The sequence below is a fragment of the Passer domesticus genome, chromosome 7, assembly GCF_036417665.1.
Source record: "Passer domesticus isolate bPasDom1 chromosome 7, bPasDom1.hap1, whole genome shotgun sequence".
Taxonomy (NCBI): domain Eukaryota; kingdom Metazoa; phylum Chordata; class Aves; order Passeriformes; family Passeridae; genus Passer; species Passer domesticus.
Genome location: NC_087480.1, coordinates 16,862,366 through 16,883,977, shown reverse-complemented (window position 1 = coordinate 16,883,977; position 21,612 = coordinate 16,862,366). Strand labels below are relative to the sequence as shown.

The 21,612-nt window shown below is 46.0% G+C and overlaps 1 protein-coding gene across 4 annotated transcripts in view; it reads left to right on the top strand.

The window, feature by feature from the left end:
* AMOT (angiomotin) overlaps positions 1-21,612 on the top strand; it is a 58,537-nt gene that overhangs the window by 8,813 nt on the left and 28,112 nt on the right. For 2 of the 4 annotated variants that reach the window (XM_064427181.1, XM_064427183.1), the window contains exons 2-3: positions 16,181-16,346; positions 17,744-18,662. In XM_064427181.1, coding sequence (XP_064283251.1) covers positions 17,791-18,662 — 872 coding nt within the window. In that variant the 5' untranslated portion in view covers positions 16,181-16,346; positions 17,744-17,790. Of the gene's footprint in view, positions 1-2,133; positions 2,288-2,683; positions 2,986-16,180; positions 16,347-17,743; positions 18,663-21,612 lie in introns of those variants that run through there. The other 2 variants (XM_064427180.1, XM_064427182.1) reach the window with 2 other exon arrangements.

Sequence of the window (21,612 nt, the reverse complement as noted above, 5' to 3'; positions counted from 1 at the left end):
TTCTGCATTTCTGCCATTAAAACATTCCAGTGAATGAATGTTGGTTATGAGGGGGGAAAAAATAGATGTTTATAGAATGTTGCATTTGGGACTTCTGTAATTTGACTTCCTGAATTTTTGGCCAAGTCTTTCTTTCAATGCTAACATTTGGGGATGTCGGAAAGGATTTATTTGCTCAGAGTGATTAAAAGGTAAATGGCTGAATCATGCCATCTCTCCTCACATGAAGGCCAAATTTCACAGTGTAAGGATTTGACATGTGGCCAGTTTTTGCACTTTCAGGGTGTTTTTGGAAACTGGTGGCATCTTAGCCTCAAACCTTACCAAATTAGTACTGCTTAGTGGACTTCATATTTGCATGATCAGGCCTTTATGTATTAAATCAGCTGTGGACACACCGTGACAGCTGCATTCAGTTTGTTTTGCTCTTTTTTTTTTTTTTAATTACAAGGTAATGACCAGGAGCCAAGTGGAAGCTGTCCCTGGGAGATTGTCCTCCTCTGGAGTTCAGGACAGGAATGGCCTCTCTGGGGGAGGATTCCAGTGCTCCCTATGCAAAAGCTGAAGGAGGAGGTGGATTGTGAGAAAGGCAGGGTAGATTGTTTGTACACAAATAAGTCCCAACTGAAGGACCAGTTTGTTATCTGTCAGCCTTGTTTAGACTGGGGCTTTGCCCTGATTACAGGGATGGGGTGAGGAGAAGTTGGTGTTGCTTAGCCCATTTCAGAACAAGAGCTTTGCCTCTCTGGTGCAAAGACTGGCTCCACTGCAGAGCTGTGTTACTGCCATTACTAATCCTCTATTGGATCTTCCAAAACAAGACTGCCTTAAGTATTTCTTTTTAGCAGCATTTTGGGACCCTTTTATAGGCTTTTGAATAGGGTCACATGCACAAAGGTGGTGCGTCTATGCTTTGCTGTAAAAGTTGTGGAATGTTTAAAGATAAACTGTTTTAGGAGTTGAAATTCCACACTCTGATTCCAGGCACTAAAGCCTTCAGCAAAAGCCACCTCTGAATGTGGCCACCACCTTTTATTGTGTGATGAAATGCTGAAACACAGCAAAATCAGAGTTGTATCTGGGGAGAACTGAAGTGTCTTCAGTCTCATCTTTTCACGCTGACCATTATTTCCAGCTGTGGCAGAGTAGTAGAGGTCTGAGGATATTTCCTGTTAGGATAGCCTAAGCTTTGGAAGTGTACATTTTGGTTTTAAGTAGAACATTATATACAGGGATCTCCTTTAATACCCTGCCTATATGCAGTTAGTCACGACCAGTTCTTGCCTTGCTTTCATTTATTTTCAGCATTTGGCCAGCAAAAAGGGGGGTGAGTCGTGGGCTGGTGCACTTTGCTATAAACCCATTTCAGTCCAGTGTCTTGGCAGGTTGGTTTTGCTGGAGCTGATCCTGTTGATGTTTCCACAGCCACCCAGCTCCTGCAGAGGGACCAGGGCTGTCCTGGGGGGCACCGGGCACAGCATCACCAGGGAGGGGATTGTCCTCCTGTGCTGTGCTCTGCAGTGGGGTGCTCTCACCTCGAATGTTTTGAGCCATTTTGGGCGCCACAATATAAAAAAGCTATTCAGCTTTTAGGAGAGTGTACAAAGGAGGCCACGAGGATGGGGAAAGGTCTAGATGGAAACAATATAAAAAAGCGCCACAATATAAAAAAGATATTAAGCTTTTAGGAGAGTGTACAAAGGAGGCCACGAGGATGGGGAAAGGTCTAGATGGAAACTCTCATGAGTGGCTGAGGCCACTTGGTGTGTTCAGCCTGGAGGAGACCTCGTTGTGGTCTTCAGCATCCTCGCAGGGGCCATGGAGGGGCAGCTTCGCTCTCTCTCTGTGAGCACGGACAGGAGCCAAGGGAACGGCTGGAGCTGTGTCAGGGAGGCTTGGGTTGGGTATTGGGGAAAGGTTCTCGCCCCGGTGCGTGCTGTGGCACTGCCCAGGCTCCCCAGAGAAAGGGCACAGCCCCGAGAGCTCCAGGAGCGTTCGGACGCCGCTCCGGGCACAGCGCGGGGCGGTCGGGGTGCGTGTGCGTGGCTCGGGCCGGGCCGTGTGTCGGCGTGTCCGTGTGTCCGCACACAATAGCGGCGCGGGGCGGGGCGGAGCGGGGGCGGCGCGGCGGGCGGGGCGGGCCCGGGGGCGGCGGCGCTTCCTGCCCGCCCCGGCCCAGCGCGTCCCGCGGGCCGCCCGCGCCCACAGCAGCGGAAGGAGGCGGAGGAGGGAGCCCAGCCCGCCCGTGCCGCCAGCCCGCCCGGTGCCGCTCCGCCGCCGCGCTCAGGTAACCGCGGGGAAGCAGCGAGCGCAGCCGAGCCCGCCCGGGCGCGATGCCGCGGGCCGCCCTTCGCTGCCGGGGCCGCGGGCGCTGCCACTGCCCCGGGCGGCGCTGCCACTGACAGCCGGGCTGCCGCCGCCGGGACGCGGACTTTCCCCTCTTTGTGTTTATTCTGCCGCTCTCGAGGTACCGCTATCCTCCTCCCTGGCAGGTCCTGGCTGACTCCGGGGTTTTTTGACCCCCCCCCCCCCGCCCTTCCAGCTCGATTGCCTGTTCTGAAAGTATATTTATTTTTAATAAAAGAAAAAGTCGAGCCGCAAATCCAGTTCGTATCACGTTCCCCGTATTGTGGAGTCCGGTTTATTTCTGCGGTTAAAAAAAGTTTACTCCCCCCTCCTCCAGTTTTATTGACACTGAGGATGAAGAAGGATTTGCAAATGAAAGCGCCTTGAAATACAGCATCTTTTGGAGAGAGCTCTGCAGTTCTCCAGCCCGTTAAATCTCGAATTCCACCCTTTGCCCCTGCTGAATCCACTGTTCTGCCCTCTACTCTCTGGGGTAAAAAACCAAACAACAACAACAAAAACCCGAGGGGGAAAAGAATACCTTTGGCAGCAGGGAAGCTTTGTGTGACTGACCCAACGAGCTACAAGTGTCCAGTTTCTGAAAAGAAGAAAACCCTTTTGTCTTCAGCAGATCAGTAGGTAAGAGATGTGCTCATGCTGCAAGGGACTCTGCATTCTTTCTCCAGCCTTAACCTGGGAGCTAGACTGGCTCTCTGTCAGCTTTTGTCCATCCCTTCTCTCTCTTGTAAAGTTTGCTTTTCATCTTGCAAAAGAAAAAAAAAAGAACAAAATACGCTCATCCACCTATTTCACCAGTGGTAGTAAATTGCCAAAAGGAATAGCGATGTACTTGTGTGTAATTGGATTGAGTAAAACTCGGTGGAAGTCGCTGAAGTGGGTTGGTGTCAGGCCGTGTTTGAAAGCAGCAGTTTCTTGTGGTGCTCTTTTCTTTTGAGAAAATAATTGCAGTCATTGTGCTTGTAATCCACGTGTTGAGATTGTCTTTGCGGGTCGTGCTGCACAGAGGAGCATCTGTGTGCATTTCTGTATCACACGTGCAAACAGGGCTGCCACCATCGGCTGATTTCTTGTTTCACACTGGAATTTGTTTTACATTAAGTGCTTTACTGCTGTGTCACAAGGTGTAAAAGTGTTGCACCCGTAATTAGCACGCCTTAACAGATTATTGAACATGGTCAGGAGCACGCTTGGCACTGTGCACAGTGAATATGAGGGGTTGTTTTCTTTGTTTTGAGATTTTTTTTTCCCGAAGTAAGGCTGAGAACGCAGCAGGGACATGTGCACATAATAACTGGATGGAGGCCCAGTCTCTGTGCAGGGAAACATATTTTGCAGAATACTCCTTTCTGTAGGGGCCAAGTGCTGAGTGTGTCCTGGTTTACAAGTGATAATACCACAGTGAATGTCTCATTTTCCTTCTCCCCCAGCTCTGTACCCACGTTCCTCCTTCCTTCTTTGCTACCAGGCATTTCTGCAAGGGAAGGACCTGTGGAATTTTGTGTGGCTGCTAGTGGGACTCCTTGTGTCAGGGAAGATTGTATTGTTCCCTGTGGAATCACACAGCATCCCCCAGCAGGAGGAACTGCCTGTTCATGTGGTGAAAGCAGCCTTGACATTGAGCTCTTCCCCGCTGCGTGGGTTTTTCCTGTGGATGATACAGGAAATGCTACATATTGGTCTGTCCTGCTCCCTGTTCCTCTTTCTTTTTTAAGTTTTGTTGTTTTTTTTTTTTTTTTTTTTTCCCTGGAGGGATTTGTGTGGGAAAAGAGAGTGGAATAGGTGAGGCAGCAGGTCAGTGCTGTGAGCTGCTGGACCCTCAGAGACCTGGGGGTGCCTCAGTTTCTGCTGAGGTGCAGCAGCCAGTGGGGCACCTTGCAGGGGGACTGGGGCAAGTGACTGACCAGGATCCATCCTGGGGCAGAGGACAGGGTCTTGGTTTTGGCTCCTGTCTCACATTTTTCTGCTTGGTTTTTTCAGGGCACTGAGCCTTTTCTACCACGTCAGGGTGGGAGCACAAGAGCTGTGTTCTCGAGCTTTCCCTGCGCCCTCGTGCTGCTCCCGTGTGAGCGATGGGCAGCATCACTCAGGTTTTTCAGGGCTGCTGTGAAAACATGAACCCCACCATCAGGCCCATGACCCTGTTAAATCTCTGGGTCAGACTTTCACCAGGGTTACCTCAGTGGCTGCTCCTCGAGGGAGCAGGGTCACGAGCTGACCCTGGAAAAATTTGTGCTGTAGCTGAAGTTGCAGGTTCATCTGGGACACCTGGTCTCCCTCTCTTTTACTGCCAGAACACTTATTTGCAACATAACCCCATCCTTCAAAGATTCCTGGGAACCAGAAAGACAACATAGAATGATTTATTTTTCTTGAGGAAAGGGTGGGCTTTCCAGATGGAGGGAATGGGGTCCCTGCTCATCCCACAAGTGCTTTGCCTTTTGGATTCTGGAGTTTTTTTGCAGCAGCACTGGCTGCTCTGGGGATGGGGGCTGGAGACAGAAGGGAACTGGACAGAGTGGCCATGTGGTGGGACGTGGGCTTGGAGTTTGCCATGACACCTGGATTTGAATTGTGCTGGCTGGTTAATGTGCTGATGGCATGGTTCATCATCCTGCCTGCTCCTGTGACACAAGACATCAGATTGTGCCATAAACGTGGGACAAGCAAAGCGTTCCCCTTGCCCGGAGCACACTTTGGACTAATGCTTTGTAGCAGAGAACGCCACAGCTGGGCCACAAGGTTTTCATGTGCCTGTGATACAAATGTATAAAAATTCTCTGTGGCCTCTAATACAGCTCAAAGGGCAGCTGATTTAGACGTGCCTGAGTGTTGAGGTCAGGAGATCACATTCCATAGGTTACTAGATGAAAGTGCTTCAAGAGGGTATAGCATAAATATTTGATTCATGTAGAAGGGATTGGTGCAAATCCTTTTGTTCCTTCCCCAAAGATGTTCTGGAGGAAAAGCACTGTTAGGAGGGAAAAAAACCAAACCCACCGAACAACAGAAAACTTGTAACTTCTTTGTGCTAGAGGAAGTTGGATGGTAACATAGTGTATTATTGCTGAATTCCACTGAAATTCTTCTCGTGGGATACACGGTCTGGAGAACTCTGAAGGGACCTAATGTTTTTAAGTGTAAAATGACTCATAATGCATGGGCTCTTGAGGTTGGGTTTAACATTGTATGCAAACATTGCCAGCTGGTGGGGATCTTTTGGGATAAATAAGAACTGTATTTGCACAAGAAGGCTTGAATGATGCATTTCAGATGCATCCTGATTAGCATAAGCCATTCACTTTGCAAAAGAATAGCCAGAATCCCAGAAGTGGAGATAATTTAATAGTTCTCTTGTTCTCTTTAGTCTGTCTTGCATCAGCAGACTGATCAATCTTTTTGTTTATTTAGAAATAAGGTTGCATTGCTTTGCTGCCACATTTTCCTAACCATGACAGTGAAATTGAGAATTTGCAACCCCCAAGTTCTCAGAGCAAAAATGCTTCTCCCACTTCTAGCCCTTCCTTTTGTTTCCAGTTGAGTGTAATGTGATTTATATTTATTTTTTTTTGATGGTTATTTTGATAGAACAACTTGCACTATTTAATTCTTCCTAGGGCTCAGCACAATGATTCCTTACTCCATGGCTGGGGCTCAGTCACTGCAATGAGCAAACAGCTCAAGGAAAATTTGAGCTCATTAAAGCTTAATTTTCTTAATGTGGAGTAAAATATGAGCTTGGTTTAGATTGTTGTATTAATGTATACACAGGAATAGGTCTTCAATTTTGAAGTTGTCAACAGTCCAAGAGTGTGTTAATGTATAAATACTTCTGGCAGTGAAAGAATTTGTCTGTTTATACCCCCCTTGTGGGGCAGAACTCCTTGTGCACTTTTTGTTTCACTCTTACTAGTGGCTGTTAAAGAGCTGCAGAGCTCTGACCTGCAGGGAAGACAAAACCCAGTAAAATAAAGTTCTTACAAGTTCAGAGTATGCATTAAACTAAAACCTGGTTCCAAACACTTGTAAATGATGAGATTCTCTGTTTGGTGCAGAGCATGTTGTGTGCAGCGTTCTGTTGTGAATTAAAAAGAAAATGATGACCTTGTTCTTGGCAAAAGGTTCTTGGATTAATGGATGTTCCTACTTTGGGCTGAAGTGTAAATGCTTTCAGAATAAAGTAACATGCCTGTTTTTTCCCTATCTGGCTGTTGTTGCACATTCCCACATTTCAAGGTATTTTCAGATGCTCACTTTTGAAGAAGTCCTCTCAAAGGGTTCCTAATCAAAGCAGCCTTATGGATTTTTTTTCCCTCCTTGCTATTGTGGACGATACAGTGGGAGTGGAATGTCCTTGGTTGCCAATGTTTGCTGCTAGGTATCCCCCTTCCATGGAGACCAAGTGTTTATAAAAGTGTGAGAACAGCCATTCTTGGGATTGGCAATAAGGTCCAGGCTCTCTTTCTCCTCTTCTATCCACTGAAATACAAGAGAGGACTTGGTTCCTCATAGAAGTGTTCCAAACTGCCTGTTGCTGGGGTTATACGCTCGCAGGAAGCACTAGAGGATTTGTCAAAGTGATTTAGTCCATTGTGTTGAATCTGGGCCACAACCCATTTCCCTAAGCCCATTCCTTTGAGGAATTCTCTGCTTTTCTTACTTTCTGATGAGTAGGTACTTTCTAGGTTAGGCTTCCACATACCCTGGTGCCTGATCTTCTCTCTGCACGTGCTCCATGTGTGGCAGCAGCATCATACTGTAGACTTAAATCATTGTCTTTTATGAAAGAGCAGGCACCTACCTGCCCTGTGAGTCCAGTTTGGCTGCAGGAGCTGTTAAACCCTTTTATACAGGAGAGTGTATTCCCAAGCAGCTCTGGAATGCAGTGCTGGCCACAGGAAGAACTTCATGCTGCAGCCTCCATGGCCATACCTTCACCCTTTCCAAAAGCATTTGGTCCATGCTTTGGACAGATCTGATACTGGAACTGTGTCCATGTGAAAGTAATGGGCTGTATGGAGAACTCTAAAATATCAGCAGATATCCAAATCTTGCATGTTACCTGGCTCTCCAGAGTAGCCTTGAAATGTTGTCTTCAGGACAGGAAAAAGATCCAACAACTTTGGGAAAAAATAGTGTGAAGTTGTTCCTAGCAGCAATGAATTTTTAAACATGCAATATAATCTTTCTTACTTGCCTGCTATGCTGTAAATGAAAGGAGTTTTTTGTGGTTGATGGAATTTGTGTTTACATGGACACTTGGATGTAGTTTTTAAAATAAGAATAGACTTAAAACTTACTTGTGTATAAATGGCCATTCAGGGCAAACCAGACATTTGATGTCAACAGTAGCTCAGTGCATGAGGAGTGAATAGGAATAGAAAATGAAATATGAATTAAAAAAAAACCAAAACCCTGAGAACAGAATTCAAAGGCCTGTGGAAACAAACCCCTCAAAGCTTTAAAATCCTGCCTTAGTAGAGTGGAGAGATTTGTGTGAGGAGCTCAGCTTAGGTGCAGGAGGAACATGTGTTGGAGTCTGGCTGGGATGGAGCTGTGGCCATCCCTGCTGGTGGTTTTTGGATGTGTCATCCCTTGTCCTGGGCAGCTCCCACAGGGCTTGGCTGGCCCTGGAGAAGTGAGGGCTCCCTCCTGTCCCCACAGCAGTGTCTCCTCTGCTCCTGGCAGGCACTCTGCATTCTTGGTCCTGCAGAAGGGGTTCAGAGATAAATGCTGCCATTCAGACTTGTTGCTTTTTTACTTTCTCCTCCTCTCTGAGAATGACTCTTGTCTAGTTTGGTTGTGTCTCAGCTTAAAATAACCTTTTTTTTTTTTTTAATACTAAATATTTGAAATTCCTTGGGAGTTTGGAGAGGTCTTTGGTCATTTTCCTTGGTAACCACTGTTGGGCTAAGGCTCGTCAGTATTGGTCACAGTACAGAACCAGACTTTGTGTAAATGACAAAAAAGTTTGCTGATCCAATAAAGTTGGTTTTTAAAGGCTTATTTGTATTAGCAAAGCACTTACAGTGTCCAATTGTAGACCAGAATGTTGTTGAACAGTTCTCTTATATGAATGTTTATGAATTAAGCCAGTTTAGGATTTTGCTTAATGAATTAATTAGCATTTGTAAGACCCTGTCTAAGAGTTGTGTCACGGTAATATTTTCTTTAAAACGTTTTGTGTCTCTACACAACTTGTTTTTTGAAAGAATTACTTAATATATTAGGATTATTTACTGTAACCCTCAAGGAAAGTAATTCCACATTTCGGTGACTTTGTTCCCATCAGGGTTTGGTGGACTTTTCCTGCTGTTCTAATTTGGGTGGTTCTGTGTTCAGCTGAAACAAATTTGATTGCTTCATACTGGGGCTAGCCTGTCTTGTTGTGGGGCTTGGGAAAATACATCTTCCTTGTTTTCCCATTGTCTTTTTGAAAAGCAACAAAGCTGAAACCTCCTCTGTATTTTTGGAGAGCCAGAACTTAAAACCAGTGTGAGATGGCATCCCTGCCTGTGCTGGGGGGTTGGAACGAGATGGATTTTAATGTTCCTTCCAACCCAAACCAGTCTGGGATCCTGGGATAGCCTGTGGAAGTGCACAAGGAGGTGGTAATCTGGAATTTTCTGGAGTCATCACAGCTGAGTGCTGAGATTCGTGTTGAGTAAAAACAAATTTGGAACACTTTTTACTGTAAATGATGAAGGTTGAAGAGACAAGAGCCATTATGTAGCCTGTTCCACCCTTCCTTGGGTAAGATCAGGGATCTGTGGAGAGCAGGCAGGAAAGAGCCCTCCAAAGTTACATGAGAAAGAGCAGCTTTTGCTCTCATCCAGTTGGGATTGGATGTGGAGCACTTGGATCTTCTTTAAAAAAGAAAAAGTTATAAAAAAGCTTAGCACCGCTGGGGGGAAGAGTGGATTTAGCAAGTGCTGAAAGCGCAGTGGATTTGTGATTTGGGGGAGCAGGGGTGGCAATAGGAGCTGTGTGTGGGACACTGCTGCCCCATCCCCTGCTGCTCAGGGGGTTTGGAGGGAGCAGTCTCAACAGGCTGGGATGGAGGTCAGGGCCTGGGTGGTGTTGGGGGAGGCAAACTGCAGGATGTGCTCCCTTGGGAGACCCAGCACAGCTTTTCCTGCCTGGAGAGGCTCTGGCACTGCATTCCTCAGGCAGGAGAGCTGAGTGCATTTCCTGCACAAGCCCTGCTGGCATTGACTGAGCTCTCAGGGGAGCAGGGAAGGTTAATCACCTTGGATTTGTGCTCCAGTGTGTTACCTCTGGTTTCTGTGCACTCAGTGAAGTTCATTTTGTTCATTAGGGCTCTAAATCTTTAACTGTTTTTCTGCAGCTGCTGAGGATCCTTTGCAGAAATATCTTCTTCGGCTGCAGAAAACCCTCAGAGGGTTCCTCTGCCTTCTGCTTGCACAAGTCCTGGGGTGCCAACATCCCCAATCCATTTAGGCAGGATCTGTGCTTGCTACAGAAAATCTTCCTAGCAGTGATGAAGTTTCTATTAGCAAGGCAGAAGTCGTGCTGGTATGGTTTACATGAGGTTTCCTAAGCAATACACCTAAAACCAATTATTTCCTACTGTAACTGCATCTGTTTTAGAGTGGTTGCTGGAATACTCACATTGAAAGAAATCAATTCCCTGAGTGACATAGTTGTGGCAACAAAAAACATCAGTATAGGCCAAGACTTAGCCAGTCACCACTGTGCCAAAACGAATGGAGTAATATCTTCCTTCCAGTGTGGTGGTGAGGCTCAATTAATCATCTTATAGGTAATTAAAGGTTTTTTACAAGGTGCACATGAAAAGCCCAGGTGGTTATGATAAAAGAACAACACCAAAACCACTTTTATAACATCCTTGCTGTCTAAAAGTGCAGTGGGCTGGATCTTCTGTAGGGTTTTAGTTTTAATTCATATTTTTAACCCATGGTACCCACTGAGATCTCTCAGTGGTGTTGGGCTGTCCCAGTGCTGCACTGGGCTTGTGCCCTTCCTTGGCCCACAGCATCTCTGGCTGATAACTGGCAATTTACCTGTATTTTAGCTGTTTCTAAAGGAAAGAAAAGCAGACCTGAGACCAAAGGAGGGGCCGTTCCTGCCTGCTTTCTGGATTCTGTGGTTAGTCCCTTTAAATTCTGTGAAACAGCTTTCTGAAATAAGAAGAGCTCCTCCATATGGGGGCTTAAAATAGTTTAAATTGTGGTATTGCTAGAAAAAGCCAGAAAATTCCATGCTAAAGTTAGGCCATAGTGGTTGTTTTCTTCTCTGCATCCTCCTTCACCTACGTTTTTTTATTTGTGTCAACTTATGATATAAATTTTCAGGATGTCACAACTGACATATGAGGAAAAACTACCTTAAGGTGGCACAAAAAGGGTATATCTCTTTGAGGATCGTATTTCTATTGTTTTCAGGACTGCTTAAGCTTTTAGCTTCAAATTTTGACTTTATTTTTAACTTAGATGGTGATTCCAATCTTTTCTTTCTTTCTTTTTTTTTTTTTAATCTCAGCAGCAATTAAAAGAGTCTGATCCTATCTGTAGGGACAAATGATGCACTGTCAACATTTTGCTCCCTTCTGATAATGCACATGAAACTGGTTTGCGTGTTTGAAGATTACATTTTACTCTCACATGGTTTTCATTATCTGAGAGCCCCGAGGAGAGGCCTGGACTAAATCAGGGAAGGAATGGAGAAACCACACAATGCAATGAAACTGGTGCTGAGGCATAGTTGGGATAGTTGTGGGACAGGGGCTGCTGACGACAGAAGCAGGGCGCTGCCTGAGTGCCAGCAGCAGCCAGAAGTGGAGCATTCTCAAAACACAAAACAAAGCTTGATGTAGAATTAAAACTGCAGCTTGGGCTTGCAGCAGTTCCTCAGTTCTGCAGGGATAGTGACTGGAAATCGCTGAAGTTTGAGGCAGATGAATCTTGCTTGCTCTGTGCTGGGAGGCAGCCCTCTGGAATGAGACCTGGTGTGGCTGGAGCTGCGTGAGCTTGAGCTGATTTTAGCAAGGAGACATCTAAAAGGTGAGATCTTGGCCTTTCTGGGGTTGGTAGCAGAGCTTCCATTGCCTGTGCTGGAATTTGTGTTTCATTAATTAGGCAGAAATGGCAGTACCTGCCCCTAAAGGGTTGTGACTGTGCAGATGTGTGAGCAGTGTTAGGTAGTGCTGCATAACAGTTCAAGTAATTGAGTGGTGTGATGTCTTCTTGTAGAAATATTCTCAATAAAAATAGCTGGTTTTCCTATTAGACTGGCATATTCAGAATAAATTGTCCTGCTCCTGTCACTTTTAAAATTTTAGGGAGGAACTTGAAATCCCAAAGCATTCTTTTCAAAGTGCTTAAACGCCACTACACATTCCTATTTATACTGGGCTTTGTAAGTGTTTATTCTTTTTTTCCTTTGTAATATAAAGCCTAAATTATGTCGGTGAAGATTATAGGAACTTCCCTGTGAAGAAATTGATACTTTTTAGTGAGGGGAGCAGTAATTCAAAGGTCAAGTAAGGTCTTGTCAGTTTTTTCCTTTGAGATGTAATTTAGAGGGGATCTTCCCATGCTGATATCTTGACTTATTTATCTCCAGCCAGGCCAGGCAACTTGCTGCCTTTTCTTCAGGTCTGCCAGGCTTCCCTCTGCCTGGTGCCAGTGGCATGAGTGTTTGAGGGGCAGGATTAGGGACAGTCTAATCCTTGCTCAGGTGGACTCAGTTTGGCAGGGAGACTTGTTAAAACCAGGACCAGTCTTTGGTTGTTCTCCTGGCCTTTCATTGCTGCAGCACGATGATCTAATACAATGGGTATGCATCTTATTTGCCCCCCTGCGGGTGACATTGTTCTTGTTTTTCGTTAAAAGAAGGAAGTTTTTCTCGTTTGCCCGGTGACTCTGCCCTTCTGGAATGAAGATGAGTAATGCTGGCAGCACTCCATGCACCTGCTCGGTGCCACCCTCCGGGATCACCTGAGCCACGGGCAGCAGATGGAGGCAGGCAGGGCCGGAAGGCTTGAATGGGAGCTGGGGAGGTGTTTAGGGTTGAGTCTGGAACCTCCTCCTGGTTAGGAGCAGGTGCTGAGGTGCTCTCACAACGCTGGGGCTTGTTGAGTGCTGCCTTGCAGGTCTGGGTGTTGGCGCCAGACGCTGGGAACCTTTATTCTCCAGTACTAGCCTGGTGTGTATTCTCTCCCTTCTCCTCCTCCTTGGGGCTAGAAGGAAGCAAAGAGCATTCAGTGATAACCTCCACTATTCATTAAGTAATTTGGGACCTTTCCTTTGAGCCCCTGATGCTCCCAGCCACTCCAAAGCGAGCCTTGGTGCAGAACAGCCATGGTTCCAACGACACAGGTTGAGTGAATTCTGCAGGATCAGGGATCAGCCTGCTGGGCTTTGCGTGGGCCATGGAGCAGCAGAGTGTTTCCATTACCCAGGGCTGACTCAGCATGGGAGGATTGCCCAGGGACCTCACAGCTGGTCCTTTCCACACAGTTTCCTGTCTCCTCCTCTATTACAGAGTGCAGGTCAGTCTGAAGGAAGCCCAGCACCTAAAAACCAGCTGAAAACTTCATCTACCTGGTAGCATCCCATCCCCTGCTGCTGGCCAGGATGGGCAGTATCACGAGCACATCCTTTAAGAAACCACAGAACTGCTTTACAGAATTTGCTGCTGGAGTTGGAAGTCTGACACTGGATTGTTTCAGGTGTGAGTGACACAAAACTGAGGAGTAAAACTGAAAGTGCTTAACTGTAGTGCAGCCCTGATGAGATGGTGAACCTGTTCCCATCCCACCTGATGTGTAAGCTAATTAGCTCCTTGGCTAAGCAGTAATTCTGGGCAAGTATGCACAGGCTGTCCTCACAGGGACTCTTGCATTCCTCTTTGTTTCACAAGCTAAAGAAAGATGCTTCTCTTTGCTTGTGAGGTTGTTATTGCTCCATGCAGGTTAATTGAGCTATAGCATTAGAGCCACTCATCAAACAGTGGTGAGTTGCTCACTTGTCTAAGCTTGTTTATTTTTATAATGCTGGAAAATATTTGCATGCTGTACAGAAATGTGCTGCTTTGGTTCCCTACAGCCTGGCAGTATTATCATTTTAAATTCTTCATTAATCTTCCTTCCTCACGAGGGACTGGCAAGGTTCCTGTGCATAATTACATGATGTTTAAGTCAGAAGCCTCAGCTACTGAGGTTTTTGCACAATGCCCTGCAAACATGAGGCTTTTCTTCCTTAAATAGTACCTACACTACCCCCATTTTGTGTCCATTCTTGATCTCAGCATGGTGAAGCATTATTTGCAATTCCTGTGTTCTACCAGCTCTAGGTTCTGATGTTTCCTCCTGAGCTTTTCCCTCAAATTACCAGCAGTAATTTCAGAGCAGAGTTTAGAATGAGGTGTAAGATGATAGAGCTGAGATGCTTGGGCACAAATTGCAATATTGATTCAGCCTGGGAAATCTCACCATGGTTGCTTGGATGAGATTTGATCTAAACCTGAATTTTCCCCTGGAAAAGGTGTTTCTAGGCTTTGTGGCTCTGGAGAGTGCACCATCCAATCCATACAGTTTGGCAGAGTTGTTGGCAGTCTGATTTCAGCCCTATCAATCCTAATAGATGTAGGCTAAACCCCCAAATATGTTTGTTTAAAGCATTTACAGAACCTTCCTAATTTCCTTCCAGCTCTATCATGACAACTTTTCCAGTGCATCTCACTAATTTCCATCTTTGGCACAGTGAAAACCGAAATTGCTGGAAGAGCCTGACAAAAAATAGAGTTTGGTGTCCAAATAAATAACACATGGGCTTCAGCACCGATTGTACTGTTCATTTTTGTGTTTTGTTAATAGAAAAGTTAACTCACTGGTTCTGCCAGGAGTTTTCAGCCTGCTCAGAAAGCAGATTCCAGGAATGCTGCCACCCAAGTTAGTTGCACAAGATTTTCTTTGTTAATTAAAAATAATGGGATAAAACTGGAAAAAATAGGCTACCAGTTGGTATTTAAAGAAAGCGGATTTGTTGGCCAGAATATCTTCATATTGTATCTCAGCCCACCTTTTGCTTTGGGTTACCAGGTTGATTTCTAGTTTACACCCACACTAAAATTAGTAGTATTCAGTTCCAGCAAATGTTTTCAGTGTGAACTGTGCCCTCCCTCCATCAACTCAGCAGAATGAGCTGGTGGTGCTGAGAAGTGAAGCTCTGTGTGAAATGGTTCCTGGAGCATTTGAAGGAGTTAAACATGCACAGATTGGATTTGTCTGTTGAAAAAAAATCTTTAAGGCAGAGAGGCAGAATCTCAAGCTGGATTGTATCTTTGTATTAAAAAAATAAACAATCCCCCCCACCACCTCCTTAGATTTTTCCAGTTGAGACAAAAGAAATCTTTGGGTGGAAAGGCAGCATCATATTGCATAATAAAAGCCTTTTTATACTCTAATAAAAAGGGTTGCTCAGGGCAGCTTGGTTTAAAAAAATAATAAAAAGAAGAGTCAGTGATGATTCTGCTGTGAGGGGGATGAGGAATCCTTAACTTCTGTTGTGCAACACTGAGAAAAGAGGCTAGAAATTGCTCTGGTTATCTGCTATCTTTAATGGCTGGTTTAAAGGTTCTTTACTGCATATTTGCTGGCAGCTGTTTTCAATATATCCCTCTCGAGCTAAGTCACCAGTTAAGAATTTGACATTAGCTGCTTTTTTCAACCACCATCTTGAAGTACCACACCACACAACACTGCCTTGTTCTCTCCTTAGATATTGTTCATGTGCCTTGAAATTGCTGTTGACACCTCAAGTATTTAACTTGCAGATCTGAGATAGTTTTTGTTGGGTGTGGATTTGTGCCGTAATAAGTCAAGAGACAGAAGTATCCACGTCTGCATTCCTTCACTACATCTGTTCACTTTATTTTTTGCAACATTCCAGGAAATTAAGTTAAATTATACCTATCAATGAATATTTTTAGTTTTGCTAGTTCTGTTTTCATTGCCTTTCCTTAAAGTATGAACACACTGAGTGCACAAATATGTTCCACATCTTTTGCATTGCTTGCTTTTTTCTTTAGGACACCTTCAGTAACTGCTTCCTGTAACATGCTTCTTGTAACATTCTTCTAAATGCACATTGCTCTGTATTCTCCTGCTTCTCCTCTCAATGGTTAAGGTTTCTTTACTGCTTCATATTCTGAAGGAAAAAAGTAACGTAATTAAAGAGTGTTTTGGGAATTAGAGCTGTGCTCTGCAATGTATTTCTGGCATAAGCTCTTGTCCGTGTCCTTTTCTTCCCCTGACTTTCCCAGTCTGTAAAATAAAGCTAATATTCACAAACTGATCATTCTCACAGTCATTTCTGTGGCACAGTGTGTTGAAGTTTATCAAGCATTTCACTGTGTCACCATCCAGCAGAGGATTTCTGCTGACACAGTTTGAAATACTCAGCACCACTGGCAAAGGAGCCATAAGCACAGGGCATCCTCATCTGTGCTGCAGCTTTCATTCTGAGCAAAAAATAAAACAATGGAGTTAAAGAATTAGCGGGTTTTAATCACTGTTTCACTTGGAGGCACAGATGGGACAAAGCATTACTTGGCAACATTTAATCTTGGAGCAGAAATGGTCATGATTAAAGCAGCAGCTGGAGTAGATTGCTGGGGACATGGGGGTTCATTCATCCTAAAGGGATCAAAATTGTTGGGCTCTGGGAGAAAACAAGAAGCTACAAAAGGAAAATCTGAAATATGGGCCAAGGTTTATTATTTCGAGGGTCTCATCTACTGATTAAAATGATGTTTTCAATGCTTTCCTCAGAATTATTTTGGGAGCGAGGAGAGTATCAAGTGATCTGGCCTGCTGAAGAGGAGCCTGAAGCCATCTCTGAGTGGAGATCTTGGGTTTGCAGGAGGAAGGCTGAGTGCATCCCCCCATGTGGCAGAACTGCTCCTCCTTACCAGGGAACTCCAAGTGAAGGACAAAGGTATGTGCCACTTCAAACAGCATTTCAAAGGAGTCACATTCCAGGTCAGCTAACAGGGCCTGAATTCCTGCCGTGGTGGGCAGCCTGGAATGAGGTGGATTTTAACTTTCTCTTCATTAAGATTTGCAGAAGGCTTTTGTGTGCCCAGTGGGAGTCCTTGTATTGCAGGGTTGGCTGGTCTGAGGGAGCAGACGGGGAGGTTGTGGAGATGCAGCACAAAGCAGACCCTTCAGGCCTCCTGGTTCTGCTACAGAACAAACTGTTTGGGAGCAAGTTACCTTCTTCTAAGGGACAATGTAATACAGAAAAAAAGTGACAAAAGAAAATGCTAGAACACCATCACGTGTTTTGCTGTCAGGGCAGAGCTGCAGCTTGGCCAGCGAGTGAGGCTCACTCTCTATTCTGAGCTGTTCTAGCTCAAAAGTAGCTCTGCTTTCAGTTACATGTCTCAAAGGTATCATTAATTTTTGATATTTCAACTCAGGCAAAGCCAATGGGCCTGAGTTTCCATGACACACTCCTGACTCCGCTGGGAGACTGAGCAAAATGTAATTGCTGTTGGTCACTGGCTTAATCTGTACTTAGGATGTGCCTGACATTGGCTCTTTGTGTTTCTCTCATTGGGACGCAGTGTTTTTTCCTGCCACTCAGAGGTCTTTTTCTGTTCCTTAGATCAGAAAACTCTTTTTCCTCCCCTTGCATTTGCATGCATTCCGCTGAGGATATTTAGATGTGTGAGGATTTGGTTGCCTTTGTATAGCAGGAAGTTCCTGAGTCCTCACTTGCACCGTGCCTGGGGTTTTCTGCAGCAGGGAGAAGAGGTGCTGATCTCACTCTGGGCATTTCATAACTCTGAAAACCTGCTGGCTAACTAGGTATTCATGAATTGCTTTATCCCAGCCGAGAGATTTCTTTACTTCTTTTGAACCATATGCTATCTCAATGGGCCTCGTTTTTGTTTTTTTCTTTCCCTTAAAACTGACAAGTTGCTGATTTCACACTTCAATCCTTGTCTGCCTACAAATATGGGAAGTGTATTTCACTGTTGGTAACTCCAAGTATAAAGCAAACAGGTTTCAGGCTTTTTTACATCATCCTGTGAATTCCACGTCTCCTTTTTGCCCGAGATGCTGTCTGAGGTATTTGGCACGCATCCCTACGGCTTGCAGTGGATTGATTTGCCTATAAACTTTCAAGTCACCTTTCATCACCTTTCTGAGGCTTTGCCCCCCGGGCATGCACGTCCTTCTTAGGTCTCCGTGGGCCTTGATGACCCCCATTGTTATGGGAACCTTTGGTAATCTAACCTGCTTTTTTTTCCGTATTTCAAGCCCTTGCTCCTGAATATCTCTCCCTCAATCCACTCAGGCGCTAATAACCGTGTCTCCTTTCCTTAGGTCAAGGGCAGCTTTTACATTCCACCCAAAAGGCACCACAGTTTGAGATGAGGAATTCAGAAGAGCAAGCAGCTACGACAGTTTTACAGCGCCTGCTGCAGGAGCAGCTCCGATACGGGAACCCAAATGACAACCGCAACCTTCTCGCCTTACACCAGCAAGCCACAGGGAATGCCCCCCCTTTCAGCAGCACCGGCAGCCCGGCCTCTCAGAACGAAGGGCTGAGCTCCCAGGACCACCAGCTCGTGACTCATGCTGCCCGCCAGGAGCCCCAGGGCCAGGAGATACAGGTGGACAACAGCATCATGGAGAAGCAGCTCTCGCCGCGGCTCCAGAACAGCGAGGACCTCCCGACCTACGAGGAGGCCAAGGTGCAGTCGCAGTATTTCCGGGGCCAGCCGCACGCCAGCGTCGGGGCCGCCTTCTACGTCACGGGCGTCACCAACCAGAAGATGAGGACTGAGGGGCGGCCCACGGTGCAGCGGGTGAGCCCGGGGAAGGTGCACCAGGACGAAGGACTGAAGGACCTCAAGCAAGGCCACGTGCGCTCCCTGAGCGAGAGGCTGATGCAGCTGTCCCTGGCCACCAGCGGGGTCAAGGCCCACGCGCCCGTCACGAGCGCGCCGCTCTCCCCGCTGTCCCCGCTCTCTCCCCAGCAGTCCAGCGACCCTTACAAAAATTCTGGCTCCAATGAGTTCTACAAGAACTCGGTGCAGCCCCCTTCCCAGCCCAGCATGAAAGGAATGGAGCAGCGGGGGCCTCCCCCGGAGTACCCTTACAAAAACGTGTCCACCCCGTCTATGAACTGCAAACCTCAGGACTCGGGGCATTTCTATAGTGACCATCGCATGAGCCAGCAGGGAAGATCTGATGGGCCCATGATGAGGTATCAGCATCCCCCTGAGTATGGCTCAGTCAGGTAAGAGAGACCTTAAAACAAGCCCTGTGACAGCCACGTAGGGAATGACAGTATAAAACTCAGTCCATCACCTTCACTCATGAGGCAGGTTTCCCTTCAGCACAGACCTCATCTTCACTGTGTGAGATGACATGTTGTGTTCAGCTGCAGACTATCTGGAAGGACTGCTACCTGCTTCAGTAGCTGACTAGAGAGGCTTGATGCTTTTTTACAAAAAAAAAAAAAAAAAAAGAGATCCAAGACAAGCCAACTTGATTTTATGGTATGGGGAAGTTCAATGCTGCTGCTCCAGAGCCTCACAAAAGCTTTGCTACAAAAGCCAAAGTTATGGTGTGATTCATTGTAGAAACTTGCAGTTACTTATTGCAAGACTTAAGTTGTTCTTTAATTACATCTGCCAGACAAAAGATTTTTCTTAAAACTGCATCAAATAGGAAAGGAGAAAGTGAATGAAAGCAATAATGGTGCAGGTAGCAAAAATCACCTCTGAGCTTCCTGTAGAGTTTTTAGAATTTTATTTTCAGTGGATTGAGTGTAGGAGAGGAAAATGGAATATGCTTTGTGCCTCATCCCAGGCTTGCTTGTTCAGCTTTTGCTCGTTTTTCTTGCATCATTTGAAATTTCAGCCTGTTCTGGTTCCCTCTAGATAAGGAGCTGGATTTGGCTTGAGCCAAACACTGATGTTCATGTGGGAAGATGAAGTTTTATTAAGGTGGGCTAAAACCCCAGCTTCACTTTACCTATTCCCATACCATCTCATCTCTGCCTGACACCAGGTGGGATCTTGTGTAATGATTTTGGCCTCATTTTGAAGCTAAAAGGGTAATTCAGAGGAGCAATGGGAGGATATAAATGGAGAGTTCTCTGTGAATTTGTGTTTGCACATTTTGAGGGGAGCATGGAGAAACCAGTCAGTATTTGGGAGCAGAGTCTGAGCTTTAGGGAGTTTGAATCTGTTCAGAACCTTCCTAGCCCTATGAGGAGCTATTTTCAGAGTTTGTCCACCATTGTTTGTGATCTGAAATGACTTCAGCAGCATACAAGCCTGATGAAAAGGCCCTTTGATCTGGCTAAATAAATAATAAAGAGGCCAGGAAAAGGGGAAGTAAAGGGTTTAGGGGGGGTAATGATTGTAGAAGCTCGTTGCAAATGTTTTTGCAAATTCAAAGGCCTCAAACCTCTGTGCACACAGGACAGGGAAACAGCTCCTCATTGCTTCTGCTGCATCAGAAATACTCCTTATATTATATGCAGTGAGATGTAGCCTGCTTGCTGTTCAAGGGAGAGGTATTTGAAAACACGCCAACAGTCAGCTCCTCTAGACAGGGTGATTTTTGTCTGTATTGGATGGATCCTGGCTGCTTTGAAAGAACATGGTGGGGGGAAGGAGGGGGAGGAGAAAGGTTCAGCTGGCAAGGTTTCCAGTAGGGGAAGCAACTGAAATTTGTCTTCAAAGCATTGGGAATCTAATGAGGTTACTTTTTAACCTAAATAGCTGCACAGAAGAGAGGTTTCCTTTGCAGGCAAATGCTGGAGCAGTAGAACAATTGCAAGACTAATCCATAAATTACAGAGCAGCGTAGCAAAGGAAGGGAGCGAGTCCTCTATTCCCCTCCCTCTCCCACATGCTGTAAGAGAAACTGTCATTTAGACAAGAAACCTTCTGTGTTGCTAAAGGTGCAGCTGGGTGATGGTGTGGGGATTTTAAAGGCAAACAGCTCTGGGGAGAGCTTTTGCCTCGCACCGGGAGCGTCCTTGCAGTCTCCAGCTTTCCTGCACGTCGGCTCGGCCTTTATCGGGATTCTTTTGGACTGGTAAATGTGTGCATTTTTTGAATTGTGCGTCAAGGAAACAAAGCCCCTTCTCTCTGCTCCCGAAGCCACACCCTTTTCTGCGGGTTTTTCCCCTCATTGTTCGGGGGAATTTGAGGGTGACCTAATGATGCGGTTAAATAAAACTCGTTGAGCAAGATAAACATTGGGGAATTCACAGCATTCTCATGCTTCACCCTCCCCAGTCTGGGAAAGGAATGGGCTGTGTGGTAAGTTTAAACCAGTCTGCAAACAGTTTGCCTCACCTGCTCCTGGGCGGTGTAAGTTTGGGAACAGTGTATGTTGGTAATGATGTTGGTTTAATGTAAATACCGGGCATGCCGGAGGCATCTCTGCTGTTATTTGGAAATTTTAAAGAAAGTTTAGAAGAGGCCTGGTCACATGTGAAGCTCCAGAGTTGGGTTCTCTCCCTGGTACTTCAACTGTACTTTAGCATTGGTAGTGAAAACACGGGTGCTCTGTGTCCTGGGGCTGCAGGGGCTCCTGTGGCAGCACAGTGAGGGCTGGTGCAGAGGAGGCTCCTGCCTGATGCAGGTTTGGATGCAGAAGAGGCTCCTGCCTGATGCATTTTTAGGTGCAGAGGAAGCCCCTGTCTGATGCATTTTTGGGTGCAGAGGAAACCCCTGTCTGATGCATTTTTAGGTGCAGAAGAAGCCCCTGTCTGATGCATTTTTAGATGCAGAGGAAGCTCCTGCCTGATGCATTTTTAGCTGCAGAGGAAGCTCCTGTCTGTTGCATTTTTAGGTACAGAGGAAGCCCCTGTCTGATGCATTTTTAGGTGCAGAGGAAGCTCCTTGTCTCTCTGATTCAAGCGCCATCCTCTGTCTGAAGCCCAAGTGACTGAGCTCCTGCTGTGGTGATTAATCCCATCGACTTCACAGAAAGTTTTTGAGAGGGAGGTCTGCAGAATTTGTCCCATAATTAGTAAATCACTCCGTGCACTGCGTTCCTCTCAGCAGCATCAAAGAGGGGGCTAATCAGGTGTGACTGGGCAGCAGAACAAAAATTCCTGGGTTTGATTTCGGCTGTGTAATGGAGTGGAGCCTGCTCCCTCCCGCGGGCAGCATTTCCTGGTTTGTGCGGGAGGGGAACGGGAGCTTCTTGAACATGGAACAGGC